The sequence below is a fragment of the Melanostigma gelatinosum genome (genome assembly GCF_949748355.1).
Source record: "Melanostigma gelatinosum genome assembly, chromosome: 16".
Classification (NCBI taxonomy): domain Eukaryota; kingdom Metazoa; phylum Chordata; class Actinopteri; order Perciformes; family Zoarcidae; genus Melanostigma; species Melanostigma gelatinosum.
The window spans coordinates 20,202,713-20,226,542 of record NC_136649.1 but is presented as its reverse complement, the minus strand read 5'-3'; the positions used below and the strand labels follow the sequence as shown (position 1 = coordinate 20,226,542).

At 43.0% G+C, this 23,830-nt stretch overlaps 3 protein-coding genes across 7 annotated transcripts in view; all 3 read left to right on the top strand.

The window, feature by feature from the left end:
- LOC306790594 (DNA (cytosine-5)-methyltransferase 3A-like) overlaps window positions 1-3,013 on the top strand; it is a 30,638-nt gene extending 27,625 nt beyond the window's left edge. For all 3 annotated transcript variants that reach the window (XM_079286975.1, XM_079286974.1, XM_079286973.1), the window contains one exon: window positions 65-3,013. In XM_079286975.1, coding sequence (XP_079143101.1) covers window positions 65-206 — 142 coding nt within the window. In that variant the 3' untranslated portion in view covers window positions 207-3,013. The remainder of the gene's footprint in view (window positions 1-64) is intronic.
- A 2,054-nt stretch (window positions 3,014-5,067) lies between these two features.
- dpysl5a (dihydropyrimidinase like 5a) lies at window positions 5,068-17,095 on the top strand. Of its 2 annotated transcripts, none has more exons than XM_079286192.1 (13): window positions 5,068-5,183; window positions 8,693-8,963; window positions 10,617-10,775; window positions 11,663-11,842; window positions 11,925-11,993; window positions 12,102-12,146; window positions 12,253-12,328; window positions 12,513-12,669; window positions 12,766-12,907; window positions 13,153-13,295; window positions 13,431-13,638; window positions 14,470-14,638; window positions 15,333-17,095. In XM_079286192.1, the coding sequence occupies exons 2-13, from the start codon at window positions 8,703-8,705 to the stop codon at window positions 15,416-15,418; spliced, it is 1,695 nt and encodes a 564-aa protein (XP_079142318.1). In that variant the 5' UTR covers window positions 5,068-5,183; window positions 8,693-8,702; the 3' UTR covers window positions 15,419-17,095. The 2 variants fall into 2 exon arrangements, with proteins under 2 accessions (XP_079142318.1, XP_079142317.1); XM_079286191.1 differs by lacking the exon at window positions 5,068-5,183 and adding an exon at window positions 8,399-8,537.
- An 817-nt stretch (window positions 17,096-17,912) lies between these two features.
- On the top strand, window positions 17,913-23,459 carry mapre3a (microtubule-associated protein, RP/EB family, member 3a). Of its 2 annotated transcripts, none has more exons than XM_079287295.1 (7): window positions 17,913-18,006; window positions 19,542-19,669; window positions 19,758-19,903; window positions 20,006-20,162; window positions 21,159-21,301; window positions 21,568-21,720; window positions 22,090-23,459. In XM_079287295.1, the coding sequence occupies exons 2-7, from the start codon at window positions 19,549-19,551 to the stop codon at window positions 22,156-22,158; spliced, it is 789 nt and encodes a 262-aa protein (XP_079143421.1). In that variant the 5' UTR covers window positions 17,913-18,006; window positions 19,542-19,548; the 3' UTR covers window positions 22,159-23,459. The 2 variants fall into 2 exon arrangements, with proteins under 2 accessions (XP_079143421.1, XP_079143420.1); XM_079287294.1 differs by having other exon boundaries at window positions 20,006-20,198.
- The last annotated feature ends 371 nt before the right edge of the window (window positions 23,460-23,830 follow it).

The window sequence follows — 23,830 nt, the reverse complement described above, 5'->3', positions numbered from 1 at the left end:
TCCCCTATTCTGCTCCCCGCCTGCCCGGCTGATTGTTTTTGGTTCTGACTGGTTTCCCTGTCAGGATCTTTGGCTTCCCAGTCCACTATACGGACGTGTCCAACATGAGCCGACTGGCAAGGCAAAGGCTCCTGGGCAGATCATGGAGCGTCCCGGTTATCCGCCACCTGTTTGCACCGCTCAAAGATTACTTTGCCTGTACTTGAGCGGCGGGAAAACTCGCTCGGAAACATTTAGGAACTACAACTGTCTGTTGTGACTAGAAATAAGAGCCTTGAGCCGCAAATTACACTCTTGTATAATTTGCAAGCGAAACATTGACGTAGATTTCACATTATTTCTCGTGTTTGAATTGTAATTCTTATTCTATTTAATTTTGATATGTCATTTTACCTTTTAGCAGTGTTATCGAGTATTGTTGATTTGTTTGTGCAAGCTATACTTGAGACTATGCTTTCTTCTCACGACACTGAGACAGAAAAGTGCTGAACACGCGTGTTGTAAAAGAGACGGCAACGCGATGGGAAAGACCCGACAGATAGGAAAGGGTTTCAAGATATGTGAACTGTTTTCTGCTGTGTGAGCGTACTGTACGTCGGGGCTGCGAGATTTTCCCACCTGCGGTGCGGCCATGCTTCCAGCTACTGAGCCTCGCAGAGATGTGACGAGAAAGGCAATCTTCTTCAGTGTCAGGAGAGCTGCGTCTCTAAGAATCCAAAACACCAGATCACATATACCTCTTTGTTTACAGTTTCTCTACACAACTGAAGGTAATAAAGGTACTACTGTAATATGGTTACAACACCATGGTGCTCCAAGGTGATGAGAAACATCATCGCCCATGTGGCACCGCAACTTTAGACAATGCGGAGCTCTTTATCCGGTTGCTGGAATAAACTTGTGTTTGACGTTTGAGAAAGAAAAAAACAATTGTGTTCTGTGTTGTTTTGTTCACTCGGAAGGAAAGTGACAGACGGTAGAATGCAGAATAGAGCATCAAGCTCGGTTCTGCATTTCACAGCTTTTATACAGTTTGTACTGGTGCTCATTTAATCTCTCAGCCTTGCCACACTCAGGCTCGCTGGCCTGGATCTGCACAAACGGAAAGTGACGCTAACCACGTGGGCGATGATGTTTTCTGTCATTCAAAAAAACAAAACAACTTAAGATCAATGTCTGGTGAAACTAGGTTGTTTTTCTAGTTTCATCCCGACCGATGATATTACTGTACAACTGTTAAGCTGGAGGGAGGGAGGGTGACCAGGCCGGGTAACTCTCCTTATCAACTTCCACCTCTCTAAACTGAAAAAAACTGTCAGGTGCAAATCCTCAACAATATGGTGCGGCTTCACAACGTTCTTCTACCTTTTTATAGCAATTCTGTGCTGTTTTATCAACATTATAAAGCACTTTTTTATATGTATACTTTCTTTTTTTTCTTGATATTTAAAAAAAGAATATTGGTTCTTGTGAATTGTTTTGTTTTGTTCTATGATGTGAACTGATCTACCCTCATGTAATACTTTTTGTATACAGTAGGGCTGTGCCAATAGAAGTGAAAGAGCGGATTTTGATATGTGAAACCATGTTATTTGACTCGGTGTACAGTCGATGGATTGACATTTGTAACTCCAAACCCCTTTTCCCTTTCTCCATCATCCGTATTGTTCCCTGTTTAACAGCAGCGACACAGTATGATACGACCCAGATTCAAAGAATGTCTATTTCTTTGTAAGACAGAGTTAGGGAACCATGTCATGCGCTTTGTATGATATTTTTGCCATTTCTCGTAGTCGTCACGTTGACAAGTTCAAGGGGTGATCCAAATTTGGATTACCTTCACAGACTAAATTCTCTTGATTGTAACCTCTAAGATAAACACGGAGGATCTAGGCTGCAGTTTGTCAAAACGAAAAACTGACACAGTGTCTGACGAAGATGTTGGTACTCAAAGAGTAAAAAAGGTAATAACAACAGAAGTTATCGCTTATCTGTATCATATTTAAGATTCTAAATTTACATTTTGTACATAGAGTTTTCCGGTTGCTGTTTTCAATTTGTTTTTATCTTTTTTTTTTGTATGAGATGTACAAATATAATTCTTTGCTAATATATATCATCAAATTAGGAAAAATCATAGGTTAAAATTGAAAAAAAAAATCAAGTGACAAATTTGATTCAAAACTTGCTTCGAGTAGATGTAGGGAGACTCCAAGTCGACTACTTTATTGTACTGATTTGCTGGTGTCAAGTGAATCCAGATTTGAATGTCTTGTGATCTTGACAGCTTTAAGATCAACGGTCTCAACTTCACTGCACAGCCCTACATGGTGGTGTTCTTTTGCTTCTCTTTCCTTTTGTAAGACCTCAAAAAGAGGGATTGTCGGCGTTTCTGATGGTGCTAAACATTTTATCTAAACAAGAACAATATATTTGATTGGAAGAGAAATAATGTCTTGACAATGACTGTTTTTAAGTTCCCTTGTAGTAACGCAAAATAACTATTATTTCACTCATATACATATATTAACAAAGGCATTTTAACTTTGTACTTGAAAAAATAAGGACAACAAATAATGAAAGGTTTCCTATATTGTTTTAGAATAGAGATTGCTGTAGTTGGTGCTTATCTGTGGGAAAATCGTGTGAGAAAAAAAAACTGTAGCATAATGTACGCATTGCTTCTTAATCCTACATTCCATGCCGTAATATTCTCCATGTCTTGTTTTCAAAATGTTGTTTTGAATTGATGTTTTTTTTTTTTTTTTTTACATATATATCAGAAACAACATTTGAGTTTTACTGTTCAAGGCAGGTTAATAATTCTATATTCGGTGAAACTGTTGACACTCTGTGTGACTTTCTCTCTGTCATAACTGTTTGTGGCCTATACGCTTTCCCTCAAGACCAGTTCGTACAGCAAATGTAGCAGTCATTCTCCACTTTGACCCCCCCCCCCCCCCCCCCCCATACTTAAGTTTAGTGTCCAGAGAGAAGATAGAGGCTCCGTATGTACTTGTGCTGGAGAACACTTGAATAAATGTATTGTTTTTGTGCAAAAGTCTGTCACCTCCTGGTCTTTTTTGATCATATATGAATTGTACCTGATCTTTTTAAATTGATGCCCTTAAAAATATGGTTTTCTAGTATCTCAAATATTGCTCTGCAATGTTGAATTCTCAACATTAAACGTTCCACAATCCAACAGCACATTTTTGTACAACTCAGTCAAGTTCAGAAAGAATTCAAAGTCGGCAACTCTTTTGTGCAGAAAAAACAAAACGTGGCTTTTCCTACGGTTTCTCATTAGCACTTATTATGTCCGGATTAGCATGACATAAGCATGACAGTAATTATTTGATACTATCTCAAAACTATGACGTATAAAAAAAAACATTTAAAAACGTTATTAGTCGGCAGAAATTGGCCTCCATGTCTGTAATAGACATTTTGACTTGTCAGAGCAGGAAAAGCACAAGGGATTACTAATAGCATTAAGGATGGCTCTTTTCTACACAAGTACTAGTTATGTCATGAAAACTAAGTAAGAATTAAGGGAGATCTTGTAATTATGAAAAAATATCTCGTTAATGTGATACCTTGAAGTCAGAATTATGGGGAGAAAACCACTTGATGATGAAAACCTTTTCTCAAGTGACAGAAATGGGCTTCCATTGACACATGGCCCCATTATAATGCAAATATTTGCAAAGTTCCAAGCATATACTCTCATTACTCTGCTTACGCTTCTAACTGTCAGGGGGGCTGATAGAAGAGATGTGGGTATTGATATTCAGCTCCAGGCTCCATGCCATTGTGCCCTCCATTTGTTGCTCGGTGGCTTCTTGACACCTGGGTCTTCACCACCGTCAGTGCTTTAAATATCAGGGTGTTGCCCTGCAGCTCCTCTCTGATCAGGTTGCCACTCCACCGCCTTTCATTCAGCCATCAATCACACAGACCATGTGCTTGCACTTACATTTCCTACCAACGCCACATGCTCATAAATATATTATTAATCTGTTTTATGTTTCTTTTTGCGTCTGTAATTGTTACAGATGAAACCCAGGTCGTGTAAGAAGACTAAGCTATAAATATATCCAATCAAAGCTCATAAAGACATTCAAGCCATTGCATCCATGATAACAAAGATGATGACAAATCTATTACGCAGCCTCACTCTGCTCTTATCTCCATGCCACCCTCTTCCTCCGATAGTGGTACAGCCTCCTCACAGTGGACACGCCCTACGCCCAAAGTCATTGGTTTGCTCCGGCGACCGCGCTGCTGATTGGAGCGTCACACCGTCTCACTGCTGGGGGGCTGCAGGCTGCTTCAAGTTAACCACAGAAAGAGGGAATGGTACCGGAAAACCTGCGATTATCCTACAAGATAAAAGCAGAGACATGTGTCTAGAGAGGGGGTGCTTGTAGCGTATACGTGCTTGTAGTCAAATTCGCTGAAGATGACCAATGCCAATGGATTGCTCTGATATAATATAAGTCGTCTACCAATGAGCAACTTGCACAATCGTCGATAGTTTTGAGAGGTTCATGTTGATTATACAAATTATGACTTGTTATTCGTATTATGTAAGTATTTACAGGATGAGGCAAATTGCAAAAAGTGTTTCCCAATCCAAGATTTGCAGTTTAGGGGACACATTCAGGGTATTTTCTTTCCCAGGAGGCTACGTGATCGGAGAAGTTATTTTGCACAGATCTATATGAGATTGGTAGTAAAAGACATGCACATTGCATTTCTTTTAATTTCATGCAGATCGCCTCTTAAATGCAGTTTGGCCAAAGCCTGCTCACATCAGAGTCAATTAATGAAGTCAAACAAAGTGGCATTTCGGCCTGATTATCAGGCAACTTGTCTCTCGCTATTATTCCTCTGCACAGCGGGGAACAATTTGGATTTTATTTTGAAAGCCATAACCGGAGGTCTTACTTGTACTTCCTTGCTGACTTGACGGTGATGATGCTGCGGTCCGCTGGTCCCGGACCGGCCAGGAAGGCATCCATCTGGTGTATATGTGTGTGTGTGAGTGTGTGTCTGTGTGTGTGTGTGCGTGTATCTCCTTGGGAAGTGCCATCCGCGGATTGTGTTGCATTCTGTTCCTGTAAGAAAATAAGCAGAGAGCCGGGTGGAGCAGCAGCAGCATCGGGCCCAGAGAGGAGGTATGTGGACCACATCATCGCTTTTATTCGGACTAGTTGGCTGTAGCGCCTCGGGGGAGAACTCCTCTCCTTGGGAGACTTTGTGCCACATGCCCCCCCCCCGGCTACACGTCTGGGTGTCTGCCCTGCTCGCCTGTTCATGCCACCCTCCTAGTATCTCTACACACCCTGAATTACAACGATACACCTTCTTTACCTGGCTGCACGGCCGCGTGCATTATAGCGTGCGCCCACTTTAGCCTCGTCTCCGTGGTGGAGGAGGGAGAGGAGGGACGAGGGCGGACTGAGGCTTTCTAGGTCGCTAATGAACGCTGAGCGGCCGATCATGCCGGATGGAGACCGGTTTCTTTGTGTCAAGTGGAATTTGTCATCATTCCACCGCGATCACACGTTTGCAGGGAAATTGCATCAAATGCCTGGATACTTATTGTGTTCATAACAGCGTAATACTATGACATGTACTCGCGGTTGCGTTGGATTTGTCGCGGGGATTTAATAGATTTATTCAGGGACAAGTCAAATGAATATAAAGACATTTGACCAACAGAACCAGGGCCTATAGTTGTACTATTGTACTCCAAAGTGAACATTTAAAACACGAGTAGTTCATTCTATCGTTGCATATATTGAATCATTCATCGGTTTTTGTTTTAGGTCATATTTGTGCAAGTCTTAAAACAGGTATCATAAGCTCACCTGTTTATTATTGACAAACCGGCGTCTAACTGAGCAATAGGCCCCGTAAAGATATGAGTAATAACTTTATTATAGCCTGTAGCTGCCTCCAGGTTTTGAAGGACGTACACAGGAAATAGTGCACGATAGTGTTCGCCTTATGACTGATATGGTATGAATGCCCATCCTAACGCATGCATCCTCCACATTGTCAACCATCAGATCTGGATGTGTAAAGGAGTCCATGCAGTAATGTTGCCGCACCCTCATACGCACGCCATCCTGCACGCAAGCACGCAGGATGGGCACACACACACACACACACACACACACACACACACACACACACACACACACACACACACACACACACACACACACACACAATACATGACATCATTACTACAGTGGTGTAAAAAGAAAGGGCGGAGGCAGATCCTGGAGATGGGTTCTTTGTTATTGTTGAATAATAATAATCACTGATGATAAATGATCACAACCATGTTAATCAAATTATTTGAAGAAGATTCATTTTTCATTACTTTTACTGTAATTGTGTTGTACAGAATAGAACACAATAGAGGAGAGCAACTAGTGGTGTCACGGATCACGGATCGATCCGTGATCCGTTCGGATCAGCCCTCACGGTTCGGATCACTTGTGAACCGCGGATCAATAGAGTATTTTTTTTAAAAATTTTTACAGTGTAATCATCATAGTGTGTAATGAAGTTCTACTGCTGCTGTTCCTTTTCAAGTAACAAGTCCCCGAACATCAATGCAGAGTGTCAGTGAACAGATATGAAGCAGTAGTGTGTTCACGTGACCGGAGCAGCTGAGAAGCGTTTAACGGTGACGTCATGGCGAGCGGAGGAACGTCAGAAGCCGCGACGTCATTTAAGTCGCAAGTTTGGGAACATTTTGTCTTCCCTGTAACGTATAATGACGGATGAGGGTGGTGGACAAAGCGTTACGGTATGTCGGCGTTATTTAAAGAGACACGTGACAACGGCAAAACATCGGCATGTCCACACATATGAAGAGACACCATCCCGTCTGTCAGCGACGGGGACACTCCGGTGTAGAAAACAAAGGATTTCTAAATCTGGTTAAAATACTTGAGCCACGCTACGAAATCCACTCACGAACCCACTTCACTGTGAAGCTGTTCCAGACGTCTGTGAGAAGGAAAATACTGCAGAGACTGCTTTCACCACGGCGGAGTGATTCTTAGTCCGGCGCTATAGACACGCCCCCTCTGTGAGAGTCACACACACACCTGGTTCAGGTGCTGACAGAAGCATCAGAGTGAAGCTAGACAGGCTCAAAAATATTCCAGTCACCACAGAAAGGTCGACCCTCTCCCCAGACAATGGAGATATTCTCATCTTTTTGAAAATAATGTCACAGTAATGTAACATCATTGTATATTTGAATGACCTGACAGGAAGTAAACAGACCCAAGGTGTTGCTGAGCAGTTCAGTTCAGTGTAAACAGTGGAAGCTCACTGGCTGTTTCTTTCTTTCAGTATTGATGAAAGGACGAGGATATCAGAATTGAGTATTCTTGAATGTTTTATTTTTATTAATTTTTTTCATTTGTTTCAAATTGGACATCTTTTGTCCAACATTTTTGTTTTCATGTAAGACTATAGCCCAAAGTTCTTTGAGTTAAGTGTTCTTGAAGTTCTTTAATAAATGGAAAGCAAAGTTATATTTGTCTCCTCCCCTTTTCTTTGTTGATCCGAAAAATGATTCGAACCGTGACTCCTGAACCGTGATCCGAACGGAACCGTGAGGTTTGTGATCCGTGACACCCCTAAGAGCAACGTTTGTGGTTGTGACCAGAGCTGAAGCCAGAACTGTATAAATACTGAGGCGATGAGACCTTTAATAAATATTTACTTATTCATTCAATTCCGCAAATGTAATCTAGCAACATGAAGAGTAAATGCTGTTTCAACTCTGAATACAATTCTGGATACTGAATCAATTTTGTGGTTTAAAATTCGTCCAATTTGAACCGACTGGAGTCACAAATACTGCAATCAGTCGAAAGCATATGCACCAATTGGACATTTTTATAAGTTGAACTCTTTATAATTAGCTAAATTCACAGAAATAACATCAAAGACACATTGTCCTCAATGCATGAGCAGCTTAATTCATACTGTGGTTTTACCTTTTCAGATTTACATGCAGAAGAGGTAAAAGTTTAGTATGTCGCCAGAAAAAGAAAAGTAGTAAAATTTGTCTATTATAATTTCCTAGTAATCATCTGGCGACCCCTGAAATTCATCTTGCGCCTCCTTTTGGGGTACTGATCCCCAGGTTGGGAAGCACTGGAGTCGAGATATTTCCCATGAATAAAAGTCAAAGAAACACAAATTCAAATTTCTTAGTTCATATTTTTCAGCCGCTGTGACAGCTTAGTATTGAGTGAACGACATTATAAGTGGCTTTATGCCGCTTTAGTCCTTTCAAAAGAATGGCCTTATTGACTGTCTGGCCTCAGCTTCTTTCTATTCACCACTCTGTCACTGTGCACTGAGACGTCAGGTCTCAGGCCGTGACTGACACAGTCTCGTAGCTGATGTCAGTCACAGCCTGACAGACTGGTCACAGGGCAGCATCACTGCTTCCTGTCTCTGCTAGACCTACTACACTGTCTCAGGATGAGGTACTGTAACAAGTTCTCCTTCTCAAGTTTCTTCAGGGAACATTGCTATAGCTGTAACTTTGTTTTAGTAGTTTTAGATGTAGTCAGTGTGCCACAGTTTTAGCAGCTGCTCACAACACCAGACAAAAAAAGGTTCCTCTCTCTCTTCCTCACAGAGCGATAGCCATGTCTTCCAGCTCAGCGATAGTGCGGATCCTGATAAAGGGCGGCAAGGTGGTGAACGACGACTGCACCCAGGAGGCCGACGTCTACATCGAGAACGGCATCATCGAGCAGGTTGGGAAGGAGCTGATGATCCCGGGTGGAGCCAAAGTGATCGACGCCTCGGGAAAACTGGTCCTCCCCGGGGGCATCGACACCAGCGTCCACCTGGAGGAGAGCTTCATGAACGCGACCACGGCGGATGACTTCTACAGCGGCACCAAGGTAACGTCCCGCTGGAAGTGGAACGAGAGAAGAAGAGAGGAGGGTTTGCATTGGAAGTAGGGCAACGCGCATTGTCCTAATTGTAGAGCAGAGCAAAAGCAACACTTAATGTCACAGTATGTTTGTACAGTCGAAGCATGAAACTGTGTGTCTGCACTTTCAGATGTTCTTGTTCTAGTTTGTGTCCTAAATTCCGCTCGAATCTCTTGGATATCCGAATTACTTCAGTGTAGTTTATCATCACAAATATGTTGCTTTCTCTGTCAGATGGAGAGCAATGAAAGCTCTTCAGTGATTCTAACTTTAGCCGAGATGTCAGAGAAGCTTCTTTAGTTTGGCTTTGATGAGATGAGACAGCTCGCTTAATATTTTGATGTCAAATATGTTGGTTATTTTGGACACAACCATACTTGCAGTCAAAGTAAAATGAGGAAATTCGATCAGAATGTAAACACTAAAGCTGCAATAGTAAGATGATATTAAACATAAAGCATTAAAGCAGAGTGATAGAATACAGATATGTTAAAATGTATTGAATCTAGACCGATGATAGTGACAGTTTGAACACTAACAAGACTGCGTTTATTTGAAAGTATTTCATTTATCAGTAACATACTTTGGATGTTCTTACAGCCAAGCCATCAGTCTTGGCGGAGTCCAAATCGTGAGTTGATTCATCAATTGGTAAATGGACAGAAAGTTAATCGCTAATAGTTTTAGTCATTTTCTAAAGCAAAAATAGCAAAATAGCAAATCAGTAGATTTAGAGATATAAAACTGACCTACTTGGCAGTTGTATTTGTTTTGTCACAAGTTTGCAGCGTCTGCGTTTCAGCGACATCACACAAAGATGATTTGGCACTTCGCTGTTGGCGCGGCTGCCAGAAAGTGTGGGATGAAGTCATCATGGCGGCCGATAAAGACTGGGATACCCCACTCTGCTTCAGGGCACCGCGGTGACTCATCGCTCTGTAGCACTTTGAGACGACGGCGGCCGGAGCTTCAGTCGTCTTTAGTAGACGCTGGTGACAGACACTATTCTCCTCATTCCTCTCTCCGGCTCCCCTCCTCGCCCCTCCCTATACCACTCCTCCAAAATAAGTCCGGAGACAAATGCAGATCAGTCTCCGTGTCCATGGATACCGGGGGGGGGGCTGCTGCAAAGACTGCTGCAAAGCCTTTTCACTCAGGCCATTGTGCTTGGAGACAATGGTTCTCAGACCCACGCCCCTTTGATTATTATGCTGTGAGAGGCAGTACATGTGCTTTAACTACTGAGGGATTTATATTTCCCTCAGCAATCATCTGCAAATAACCATAACAAATCTGCATTAATGGCAATTGAGGCTTCTTCTTTTCTTCTTAGAGCAGGAGGTGTGTAGATCAGTAGATTACAGTCCCATCAGTATTCATGGTCTTAATAAATCAATATATTCTGCGTCAACGTCCCTTAATGCCTCGGTTTAATGATCATTTCATTTAACCTCAGCTCCTTTTAGTCTGCGATGGCAATTGATGAATTAAATGCATTAAAACACACTGACACACTGAAAGACGTGTAAACAACACAGAAATTAAACAACGCAATAATAATAGCAGAATTACTTCCTACAGTTTAAGTAACTTGAGCGCTGTTGTTTGCATTTCTTCCAGGCCGCTCTCGCTGGAGGCACAACAATGGTGATGGGACACGTTCTGCCAGAGAAGAATGAGTCTCTGCTGGAAGCCTTCGAGAAGTGCCGCAGCTCGGCGGACCCCAAAGCCTGCTGCGACTACGCTCTGCACGTGGGAGTCACTTGGTGGGGACCCAAGGTACTCCGCCACTGTGCCTACCTCTCCACGTGATCATTCCTCCACAGTCATTTCTTTTTACGGCAAAACGTTTAGTCTTAAGTGGTTCGCTACGAGCAGCCGTTAATGTTTCTTTATTCTGCCGTACCTTAGTAGTGACTTCCTACAATTCCCCAGAATGCTTTTTTTGGTCTCCAGAGACCAGATGTTTGCATATTTCTTTCAGCCCCTTATATGTGTAGGTGGAAAGATGGGAATGAGTGTGAACAATAGCTGAACAAGGGTTTTTTTTTTTTTGCAAGGACAAAGCAAAGGTTTGGTCATTCTTGTGGTTGAGTTGCATTCTGGTTAATTGAGGCTGGTAGAGACGTTTTTGTCTTCTTATTCCAGCTGTATAATTGTTAAACACATGACATAAGAGAGTAGCTATATTGCGATTCATGTTTTCCACTGTTCTTATCCATGTGGTGGAAAAAAACATCTCTTTAACCTCTCTGTGAGAAATAATCACGATGGAACTTCTTAAAGTATTCAAACATATTTAATGAGCAGACACTTCAATCAAAATTCAGCTGAATGGATAGAGCTCTTTCCCCACGGATGGTTCGGAGGTCTAAGAACAATAAAAAGACAAAGCAGAGTATATGTGCGCGTTATCGCGTCTCCTCTCCCTTTACCCTCCCAGATGTTGTCGGCCCACCAAGGCCAGGTTCCCAGCCTTTCCGTGGGGACAGGGTTAGGCTGGTATATGCAGGTTTAAGTGAGACAAGTTACAACTAAAAGAACCATTTGATAAATTTACACCACAATCCACAAGAATAAAATAAATATCAGATTCTTCTCTGTGCAAAGATTGGTGGTTCAGGCTGAGAGATGCTCGAGCTCATTTACACACTGCCTTCCTGCAGGTGCGAGCTGAGATGGAGAAGCTGGTGAGGGAGAACGGAGTGAACTCCTTCCAGATGTTCATGGCCTACAAGGACATGTTCATGCTGAGGGACAGCGAGCTCTTCCAGGCTCTGCAGCACTGTAAGGACATCGGAGCTATAGCCAGAGTCCATGCTGAAAATGGGGAACTGGTGGCAGAGGTGAGGGGGAATCATTCCACTATTCCTTCTCATTCTGTATATTATTTGCCATAATTAATGGCGATAGCTTGTGTTTTCCCAGGGTGCAAAAGAAGCATTGGACCTGGGCATCAGTGGCCCAGAGGGGATTGAAATCAGCAGGCCTGAAGAGGTATTACAGCCAGGTTTACCTTTATTAATATTATTTATGTGATGAATAAATCAAGCCTCTAGCTTAGCATCTCACTAGGATTCCTTACAGTCCTCTGTCTCTTTGCAGTTGGAAGCAGAGGCGACCCACAGGGCCATTACCATCGCAAACAGGGTGAGTGAGATCTCTCCAGCACAAATGAAGACATATATAAATGTGAAAAGACGAGATCAGTTATGCTATATTACATGCTGTGCCTTATATGTGTGCTTTCTGTTAGGCCCACTGCCCGATCTACCTTGTCAATGTCTCCAGTATGTCTGCCGGAGATGTAGTAGCTACAGCCAAGATGCAGGGTAAGGCCTATTTTAGGAATTAGTCGTTTTAAATAGTCACTGGTATGTTTTGCTTTCGGTGTTTTAGACTGAAACAAGTCATGGTTTGCTTGCTTAATCTTTTAATCCCTTGCTTGCTTCATCTCTGCCCCTTTTCACTGTCATTTAATCCGGTGTGCATCCGTTTTGTACTGTCTAACCGCAGGTAAAGTGGTCCACGGTGAAACAACCACAGCCCACGCTGTGCTGAGCGGTATGCAGTACTACCACCAGGACTGGGCCCATGCCGCCGCCCACGTTACCGTGCCTCCTCTCCGCCTGGACCCCAACACTCCCAGTTACCTAATGAGCCTGCTGGGGAAGTGAGTGGAACACAAATCTCACGTTAACTGTAATATGATGTTCGTGCCGCTGCAGTAACACATGGGGCCTTTCCGTCTGACTCTGTCCGGCTGCAGTGACACTCTGAATGTGGTGGGGTCCGACCACCGTCCGTTCACCATCAACCAGAGAGCCATGGGCAAGGATGACTTCACAAAGATCCCCCATGGGCTTCCTGGCATTCAGGATCGCATGAGCGTCATCTGGGAGAAAGGAGTGGTATGTGGAGCTCTTTTGTTCCTGTCTGGTTGCCAGAGAACCTCCACAAACAGGACAGCTGGTTCTTTTTCGGTGGTTCGTGATTTTAACTTTAAAAACGAAATAAAACACGGGACGGTGGAGGCGCAAAAATCATCTGCTTCTGGTGCATCAGTTGCTTCGGTCAGATGTTGTGATGTGTGAATTGAAGATCTTTTTATTTTAAAGATTACAAATATAAACTGTGTCTTTGTTATAATTCACAGATTGGAGGGAAGATGGATGAGAATCGCTTTGTTGCGGTCACGAGCTCAAATGCGGCCAAGATCTACAACCTCTACCCCAGGAAAGGGAGGATCATCCCAGGAGCAGACGCTGATGTGGTGGTCTGGGACCCCGAGGGATCCAAGTATGAAACGCCATCCATCCATTCATCCACCAGCATGCCTCGCTGCAGCTGTTATCCCGAGTCCCTGAAGCTGATTAGCTTTCTGCCTGATTTAACTGGGTCAACGTTTTTTTTTTATTCCATCTCTGTCTGCAGGACCATTTCTGTGGACAACCAGGTCCAGGGAGGAGATGTAAACCTGTATGAAGGTCTCCGTTGTCATGGCGTTCCCCTGGTCACCATCAGCCGTGGCCGTCTGGTCTATGAGAATGGCATATTCACGTGTGCTGAGGGCTCTGGGAAGTTCTGCCCCCTGAGGACCTTCCCAGATTACCTCTTCAAGAAGATGGTTCAGAGGGAAAAGGTATCAGACAGAACTGTCTCTCCTTCGTTCCTTTTTTAATTCCTTCTTTGCTTCTTCCCCATTTCTTTCTTTACCTTTTTTCCCTCCTCCTTTGCTTTCTTCCATTCCTTTTTAAGTTTCCTTATTCCCATTTCTTTCTTCCTCCTTACACACCTTCCTTCCTCCTTTCAATTACTTCTTAAATTCCCATGTTTTCCATCTCTCCCTCCTGTCTTTCATCTTTCATTCCCTCTTTTTTCTTAAAGTGCGTTTCATCGCCTGCTTATTTCTTCTATTCCTTTCTTCCCTCCCTTAATTACCTCCTTCTTTCCTCAGGATTTACATTCTGATGAGCAAAGGAGAGATTTCCACAAAGCACATTTGTCAGAAATACTGGCAGCATTTTGTGTACTTCATCCTCTTGAAATCATTGTTTTTTTTGCTTTGATGATCAAAGAGAAATCTCGACCCTGACGTGACTTGAACACGCAACCTTCTGATCTGGAGTCAGACGCGCTACCGTTGCGCCACAGAGTCAGTGATGAATACTCTGGAAGGAGAAAACTCAGGTTCTTCCTCAGATGTAAACCTCAGCCAGAGTTCACCATAGTTGACATTGAGTCTTACAGTCCAGCTGTCGTCCAACAAAGTTGATCTATCGGGTGTCAAAAGAGTACTTCTAGTACTCTGTTCACCCCTCAATAGTTTTTACCAATAAATTGTTTTCTTGACAACTTTACAAGTCAGCATAACAAATAATAAATTAAATTTTTTCACCGTTCACATGTTCGTTAATGTGATTGTACCCATTAGTGTTTGTAATATATGTGTACGTGTGTGTTGACCTACCAGTGCCAGGCTGTGAAAGCTGTGGAACGGGAGCCCTACACGGGTGAAGTTGTAGCGGTGCTCAACTCAGGAAAGAGGGATTTGGGGGTTTCAGATGTGGACACGCCGACGCGCCCCTGCACCCGGCACGGGGGATTGAGGGACCTCCAAGAGTCCAGCTTCAGCCTGTCTGGTAAGAATCAACAGATTCAGTCACACATCAGTGCACATACCACTGATGTCACTCAAACTATTTATGGTCAGCACCTGAACCCCGAGGCCACCAGGACACGCCCCCTAGTACACACTTCGGCCAATGAGGAATCGTTACTAATATATTAGGCATCACATGTACAACACCTTGGTGCCTTGGGATTCATTGTGCAAGTTGACACAGCTTTCAGTGTTTGAGTATAATTCTTCAGCCAACGGAGGGCCAGATTCTATACCATACATGTTATCTCTACACCCAAACACATGCCAGTGTTCATCAATGAATGAATGAATGAAATTTATTTATAGAGCGCTTTTCACAGACATGACATCACAAAGTGCTTAACAGCAGACATTTAAAAAACATAAAAAACCACAACGTGACCCTAGGGTCAATAAATTAAATACACAGAATAAAATAAAATTAAAAATTAAAATAAGATAATAAAAATTAAAACATATTTTAAGAGCAGGTCTAGGACATGGGTTTTTACTCAAATGCCAGCCTAAAAAGGTGGGTGATTTGAGGTGATTTCTGCCTGGAACATAAGCTGTCTCGAGAGCCCTTTACAAGGAAATGTGATTGAGCTGCGCATAAACACCGCCGGGACATAGTCGTTCCTCGTGTTTCACTGCTGAACCCATGCACATGATCGCGTTCCCCGCTGCTCCAGGTGCCCAGATCGACGACAAGATTCCAAAGAGATCCTCGGCCAGGATCCTCGCTCCTCCTGGAGGGAGATCCAGCGGCATCTGGTAACCGATCGGACGGCCCTCACGTGAAGCGGAAGAACGACACCCGAGGGAAACATATGGCCAAGCAAGATGACGTGTTTTTCTTTCTGGAAGCGTAGAATATGTGTGGGGTTAATGGAGTCGTGTTTTTATTCTGAACTCGGCACAGTTACATCGGATTGTAAAACGTTGAACTGTATAACATTTGCTGTAATAATATGGGAGTATGTATCAAGGGGAAACTATTGCTAAGTGGTTATAGCTACCACATTTCAGTCAAATGTTAACCAAATATAAGCAGCAGATAAAAGATGAGTTGCCAATGAATTACTTTGGCTGTTGGATCACGTTAGGGAAGAATCTCACTGATCGTTTTAGGAATATGAAGGTGAGTCATGGTTTTTATGATGCGATTGTGTTACCTCACTGTAAAATACGATTTTGCACTTGTATCATGTACTATTTAGATGCCTTTTTACATGATTTAATGTCACGAATATCACAAATGTCTTTGTAACGCAAGCCACGGAGAATGAAATGGGATAAGTTATGAGCAGGGCGTGGGCATGGCATCAACATGTCAGTTATTAAAAAATATATAGTTGACCAACTGATGAGAAATATCGTAATGCAAGTTAACCTTTTATATGCGTTTGTTTATTTATTATTTATGTTGCATTATTTGTGCGGTCGTCGGTTGATGCTGCTGTGTTAGAATCCTTTCCGAGGTAAGAATGAGGTCTTTGTTCAGAAGTTCATCGTCGTCAGATTAGCATTTCAGATCATGTTTACAGCCTTACAGCGGAATAGACTTCTGCCCCCCCCGCCCCCCCACCAAATGTGAATGAACCTCTGCTGTGTGTACTGTGCATGGTAGCACAGTTAGAACTACTGTAATAAGCACTTACGTTGCTCATGCTACGCAGCATTCTTTGTGATCGCATCCATTTTCCACAGAGAGCAAAAAGTCTCACCCAAACTGCCTTTTTCTCACCCGAGAACACTGACAACCACAAACGCGTCGTCCCACACTGCCGGCACGGGTCATGACCTGTTGAGCGCTGTGGTTTGACCTGTTGAGCGCTGTGCTTTCTTTTGGAGCGGGCCCTTTTTACTGGTCTGAGACAGCAGGGTTCAAAAGATACGCTGACTCTAACACACCACTGAGAAGCAATGAGAGAAGGGGAAATGATCCTCTGCAGCATTCACAGAGCTGACGTTTAACAGCGTATATGCGAGTCAATTAATGCCAATACTTGAAGGGATCAAACGCCTTCACACTGTACGCCACTGAAAGCTCAGCATCATAACGGGAAGGCATGCTTGCTACAGAAAAGCACGGATACTACTACTGTATTTTTTATTGTTTGTCTTCAGTTACATATTTGTTCTTGTGAATAATTCTTTTTTTAGTCATTGATTTTGTTGTGTTTTTGTCAACACTTATGCACACACGATTTTTAACATGTTTAGACTTGTGTTCAGAAGAGCATCACAGTAAAAGTCCTGCATCGTTGTTTGGTTTTTTTGGGACAGATTTCACGTCCAGAAGCTCCAGTGAATCTTGTTTCGTCTTCCCCCTCCCAAATGTGCACTGGTGCTGAACAATGTGTCGTCACATTGACTTCCTTTATCTCTTGTTTCTTCTTGCAGCTCTTTATCACATGATTTGAGTGCAAATAAACCACGATGAAATCTCCAACCGAATCCTGTGTCTGATAACTGACCTGTGGTGGAAAGTACGATTTACTGAAGTACTGCACTTGTACTGTGCTTCAAAACTATAGTTCTATACTTTATACTTCTACTTTACTACATTTCAGAGGGAAATATTGTACTTAGAGCTTAAATCAAATCGATAAGTCAATCAACAGAGAAATAATCGAACTATTTTGACAGTAGATTCATACCTCTCATATGAGGATTTTCTGCTTTCTTCTGTTTTACATCAATATAAACAATCTCTTTGGGTTAGAAGGACATTAGACATCTGAAAACATCCGTTTAGTTGTCGTGGATGGATGGATAATACATATTAGCTGTAAAAAAAGTACAGAATCTATGCAATAAAAGTACAAAAATATAATAAATGAAGCATAATACCATAACGATAAAACACAGCAGCAACAAAAGTCCAGTAAAATGACGGATAAGGAGTCACGCGCATTCTGTGTTGAATTGCATGCGTAAGTAAATATTGCATGTGCTCTGATGACGGCAGCACATGAGTCAACCTATGGATTAATTGAGCATGAAAAATAACAGTTAGTTTTAGTCCTAACACGTTTACTTTAGGAGAGGATCTGAATACTTATTCCACAACATTTGTTTTTAATCCAGCAGGAGATAAAAACCTTTTTTGTGCAGCCTGACCTCAGTAAAACCTCACCAGCAGGCCTAAAATCCACCCAGCCACATCATGTGCCTCTGAGCTGCATCGGGCCAAAGTCCTCTTTATAAGAACCTTTAACAGCATGGAGTCAGGCGCATGCGCGGTTGGAGCCCGTTACCAAGCAGCACTGCACCGCGCAGGGTCTGACAACGACGACGGCAACGGGCACTGACAGAAGAACTACTGCCAGCGTGATAACAACACAGACACTCCTGAATACAGTGAGTATCAACGCACGAGAGAACCCGCTGACTCGCGCTCGCTTTGTTTGTTTCCCCTGTTTGTGCGCGGTTACGTGTTTGGGAAGCTGGCGTTTTATTCCCATGCCGTGAGGATATTTCCCCGTGCACTGACAGTACGGACTTATCCGCGGAGGCCTGGAGAGGGGGCCGCTTGGAGAGCAGCACCAGCGTTGCGGTGTTTTTTTGGTTTTGTTGTTGTTGTAAACCGAAACGCACCCAGCAAACGGACATGTATTGTTCTCAGCTCGGGCTTGAAATGTCAGACCCCCGCCCATTTGTTTTTGTTAGACTTGGGGTTTTTTTTTGCACTCAGCATCTTGCTGCAGTCATTATCGGAGCTTTCTCGAAGGCCCGGCAGGTTTCTTTTTCTTTTAGAGAATAGATTGAATTCCCTTCCACGCGGTGCAGAATCATCCATATGTATTAAACCCACTGCGAGGCACGTTCATGTGTCTGAGCGCGCGTGGTTCTGCCCTGTAAATGGTTTCATTGTTGCTCGTGGTTTATTATCATGCCGTTGTAAGCTAGCCAAGCCCCACGAGAGACTGCTGCACGCTGCCGAGGGCGCAGTCACAACATTATGAGTGGCATCACCAGACAGTGAGCAGTGGTTCACTTGTTTAGAAGTGTGGAACTATCTCTCTGCCTGTCACCTGCAGACACCGAGGGGCGCGTGACCCTTATAACCAACATTGCACACGTGCATTGATGCTTTATAGACGTGCCGGTGTTAATATGCAGTTTCTTTACTGCAGGGGATGTCAAGGGGGTTACAGGCCCGTTTTTGACACGACAGCACAGAGAAGGCTGCAGCTGCCAGATGTGCACAGCTGCTCACAAACATCAGGATATTTCTGTTTAATCTGCGGAGGATTATGCTCTCAACACGTCTGTAGATTAAAATTGAAAGTAAAGATGCTTCTCAGGCGCTGTGTTTACAGTCAAAAAAATTCAAATGTATTTCCCAAGATCTGTGATCATAGAGGACAAGGAAAAAGTACCACTCAAAACCGTGAGACAATATGGTAGAACCCTCTGAAGAAGAGGATTTAAAGAGAGATGGGTAGCTTGGGGTGCAGTTGGGAACATGGCAGTTACACTGCATGATATTTGGGAAAGTTTATATAGATTATATTAAGGTCTAATACAGCCTACATCTGAAATCCAGGACAATTAGATCAAGAAGTGGGTCCATTAATTAGTCCAGTAAAGTAGGGCCAGGAATAAATCTAGAGCTGAAAGAATTAGTCAATCAGTCGATTATTATTATTATTAATATATTATTAAGTCGTTTTCCAATGCTTTTCTCTTTGTGAGGATCTGTTGTTTTTCTGTGTCTTACATGATAGAGTAGCAGTTGAAGACATTTAGTTAAGAGAGTACTAAGCAAATGAATCAATAATAAGAAAAGTTGTTGATCCTAAATAAGTACATCAGTGCTGCATTCTTGTACATTATTCGACACAGTTCCGACTGGACGTCTTTCCCCTCTCATCTCCCGTTGTTCGCTCCAGGTTCGGGATGGCGGTGAATGTGTACTCAACATCTGTGTCCATTGACAACCTCAGTCGACATGACATGCTGGCATGGGTCAACGATTCTCTGCACCTCACCTACACTAAGATTGAACAGCTCTGTTCAGGTAAGGCCGGAGTTCAAACACTTCTCAACACATACATCAGAACGAGACAACAGAAAAACTAAATCGTCGTGTCTTTTGTGTTTTCCAGGAGCGACATATTGCCAGTTCATGGACATGTTGTTTCCAGGTTGTATCCTTCTGAAGAAGGTCAAATTTCAAGCCAAGCTGGAGCATGAATCTATACACAACTTCAAAGTTCTTCAGGCAGCTTTTAAAAGGATGAGTGTTGACAAAGTCAGAATACTTTTTATCATCTTATCATTACATATTATTTAAGATGATTAATCATAAAAATCACGTCGAGCTGTTGAATCATTTCCTGTTTCCATCCTCCAGATAATTCCGGTAGAAAAGCTTGTAAAAGGGAAGTTCCAGGACAACTTTGAATTCGTGCAGTGGTTCAAGAAGTTCTTCGACGCCAACTACGACGGGAAGGAGTACGACCCTTTGATATCCAGACAGGGGCAGGACGTGTCCCCCGCCCCCAACCCAGGTGATCACTTTATCCACAAACCAAAGAGAAACACAGGTAAACCAAACAGTCTCCGCCTCTGCTGCACGGTCTTGCTGAGCTTTGGATGGCTCCGAAAGCGCTCCCTGCAAGCAAGCGGTGTGAGCCGCACCATTCACGGGCCGACCGCTGCTCTTCCTATAGATCCATCTCACTGCCCAGCGTTCACGAGCAACACGACGCCGAGTAGGTACGGCCGAGTCACTGGTGCGATGGCAGAGCGATCACCTCAGTGACTCGTGGGATGCGGCGTCCGTGAAAAGCGGCAAATTCTAATTGATCGCGAACCGGCGGCGCCAGAAGGCCGACAGAAATGTCAGCGGCAACCTGGTCTTCTCCGGTGTCCTGCATCAAGCAGCTGATGCAACACCGTGTGCAGCTCCATCGCTCTCTGAAAGCTGGACAGATGAACTCGGAGAGTTTGTCTTATTTCGCTAACCAGAGCAACGTCAGCCCGGCCAGCCTTGCTATGTCGTTTTGGCTTGAAAATCATGGCGAACAATCATTAATTTGACGTGTAGTGTGTCATGAGCCTGCTTTGTGACTTTGTCACTGGTAAGCAGTGTGGTTGTACATTTATTTATTTTTCCAGTTTCCAAACTGTGATAATGCGTGTTGGCATGTTTTGCGTTTAACGACTCTGCTGAAGCACTTATAGAGGTTTTGGCAGGATGCAGGAATTTTTTCTGTTTTAAAGATTTTGACTCAAATAAGTGTAACATTCAACCATTTTTATAATTTGGCTTTTTAAAATCTGGCAATCCAAATTTGTGTCTTTTATTGTGTTGTAAAGCAATTTGAAATCCTTTCACAAAAAAATAGCATATCAAAGGCACAAGATTATGCTGTACGCTGATAACATCAGCTCTCTATAATGTGCTGTATCCATCGCCACAGTTGCTACAGAGCCGACAATAATGCAGTAAATCCATTTCAATTCAAATGATTAACATCTCTGATCACCTCTGACCCCGCCAGGACCACAGCGGACATCTCCAACAGTTCCCAAAAACATACCAGCGCCACAGCGGGTCCAACACAACACTCCAGCCATGAGGAAGAATCCATCTTTGTCTCGAAACGGGGGCAGTGATGCTGAGATCATGGAGCTAAATCAACAGGTAGACAACGGGAGAACTCTCAAACCATCTCATGTCCGTGGACTCTCTCTAGGTTCACACCTTCTGAAAGCAGTTTAAGTGCTGCGTTAACAGCAATAGCTTCACAGACATGTTGACGTGTTACAGTACTAAAAGCATGTGCAAATGCTACACCTGTGCTTCTCTTTAATGACAAGTCAAAATGTCTGTCGCCTTTAATGTTGAAGTTCAAACTTATATTCCTGTGAGAATACATTCCTGTCCGTTGTCGTTCTTTCCGTTCTCAGTTGATGGAGCTGAAGTTGACTGTGGACGGACTAGAGAAGGAGCGAGACTTCTACTTCAGCAAACTACGGGACATCGAGCTGATCTGCCAGGAACACGAGAGCGAAAACAACACCGTCCTCAGCAGTATAATCAACATTCTCTACGCAACAGAGGTATCGGCCCTTTATCAGCAACTAATGCTGGCTGCACTGCACCATTTCCATCTGCATGCGAGTTCCTATAGAGACAGAGAGAAAGCTCAACTAAATAAAGCTCATTCAAAACCCCATTGACATTTCCTTACATTTATAAAAAGCTCTAGCCTTGGAACATAGCCGTACTTAACAGCATGCCATGTGGCTCACTCCATACATTCAGATGAGATTGGTAATTAAAAGAAATACATGTGTTATTTCGTCAATATTTCTGTTTTTAGGCGCCTTAAACAAACATTATTTCCCATAAGTCCAAGAGAATATGGATGGGCATTTCAAGCAAAAAATACTGCTGAATAATATTTTTTTCCCCCCCCCGTCTCTCAGGATGGCTTTGCACCTCCGGAGGATGAAGAACTTGATGAACAAGCTCACCTGGACCAGGATGAATACTGAGCCCTTCATCCCCAACATCCCCATCATCCCTTTCCTTTTCTTTTTGCCCTCATTTGGTTTCTACTCTCTCTGCACGCTCTCTATAAATACTCACCATTATCCCTACTCTCCCTCAGTCTTTTCTTTTCTTTCTCATATGTATATCTGTTCGTAACCTCCCCCCCACCCATCCGCCCTCTGGCCGTCTACACATTGTACACAACTACTCTGCTGCTCCTCCCTGCCTCCACTTACAACAGCAACAATAACAGCAACAATAACAGTGATGTGCGACATATCCCAGTTATTTCAGCACGAGTAACGGAGAGAGAAAGAAATGTGCCGAGCCTGGCGCGGAGGTTGTTATGGCAAACAGTGAGTTTTAAGTCTGTAAATATTGCCGACATTGTGATATTCTGAGAGAACAATGTCTTCGCTTGTTATGGAGTTATTTATTTGATTAACTTGGCGCGCTGTGATACTTGTATTAGAGCACAACGCCGCTCCAATGTGCCATCTGGACACTCCCAGAGCTACTAAAACTGTAAGAAAGGTGACTTTTTAATGACAATTTCTTATTTATTTAACTTATATTTCATTTAGATGAACTTCCTGTAGCAAATTTGGTGCAAAACCTACTGTAGGTGAATTGAAAGCTGAGGCCATGTGTGTTGTTTCAGTTATGGTTTGTGCTTGAGTCAGCATCAAGCTTTTATTTTCTGTTATGGTGGGTTCATGGCATGTAGAAACGCTGAAGGAAATTCTCTGGTGCATTGACTCAACGCGTACGATCAGTGCTCTGTGATTATTCACGAGTCATCAGCAACATATCTGAGCATGAGAATGTGAATGAGTGATATTTTGTATCTGTACTTTGTGTGGGGACTTTGTCTGATGTCGCACGTTCCTGGTTCAATGCCGTTGTACCTTTTAGGCCGACATGCAGAAGTTTGAAATTTAGAGGTGGAAAGCCACCTGCAGACTGACAACATGGTTGTAGATTGTAGCAGTTTTATTCTAAAATATAAAGGGAGCCTGACACTGAATTAATACGGATACATTTTTCACACCACAGGCTTGCTATATTTTTCCTGCTAACCATACTGTGTTTAGACTTTTAATTTGCTGTTAAGGGTTGCCCAGGGTATACGAGTTGTAGTTTGAAAGAAAGTCAGTATTAAGAAATCACAAGCATCCAGTTAAACGAAGGAAGTCTCCTTGGTCTTCCTCCCCGGCTTTTTTTTTACTTGCAAACTGGCTGAAGTCTGTAAACATCTACTGAACACTCATATTTTGAGTTTTGAATAAATAAACGGTTGTGAAATAAATGGTGGTGGTTTATTTTGAGGATTTGAAATGCGAGCTCACATTGGCCACACGTTCACTTCATGAACTGTACAAAGTGTAGGGTTAGCTAACTGTACACGTCTGTGCTCCACACTAAAGGCTGTTTAAATCTATCACAAACTAGAAACATTCGTATAGGTATATCAACAATATTTGTATATTTTAACCGGGTGGTCAGGCAATGTACACATCGGGGGATTAGCTCAGATGGTAGAGCGCTCGCTTAGCATGCGAGAAGTAGCGGGATCGATGCCCGCATCCTCCAAACCTTTTCCAGCTCGACTACTGCCCATGGATAAATAATTGGAAATAGAAATGTTACAACACATGACTAGATGTTGTGCTG

Excerpts from the sequence above, each read along its gene's own strand:
- dpysl5a (XM_079286191.1), top strand. Across the intron at positions 10,776-11,662 it reads TCACTTGGTGGGGACCCAAG|GTGCGAGCTGAGATGGAGAA; the intron begins GTACTCCGCCAC and ends GCCTTCCTGCAG. Across the intron at positions 13,639-14,469 it reads AGATGGTTCAGAGGGAAAAG|TGCCAGGCTGTGAAAGCTGT; the intron begins GTATCAGACAGA and ends TTGACCTACCAG.
- mapre3a (XM_079287294.1), top strand. The coding sequence starts at position 19,549 with ATGGCGGTGAATGTGTACTCAACATCTGTGTCCATTGACAACCTCAGT. Across the intron at positions 19,904-20,005 it reads AAAGGATGAGTGTTGACAAA|ATAATTCCGGTAGAAAAGCT; the intron begins GTCAGAATACTT and ends TCCATCCTCCAG. Across the intron at positions 21,302-21,567 it reads TCATGGAGCTAAATCAACAG|TTGATGGAGCTGAAGTTGAC; the intron begins GTAGACAACGGG and ends TTCCGTTCTCAG.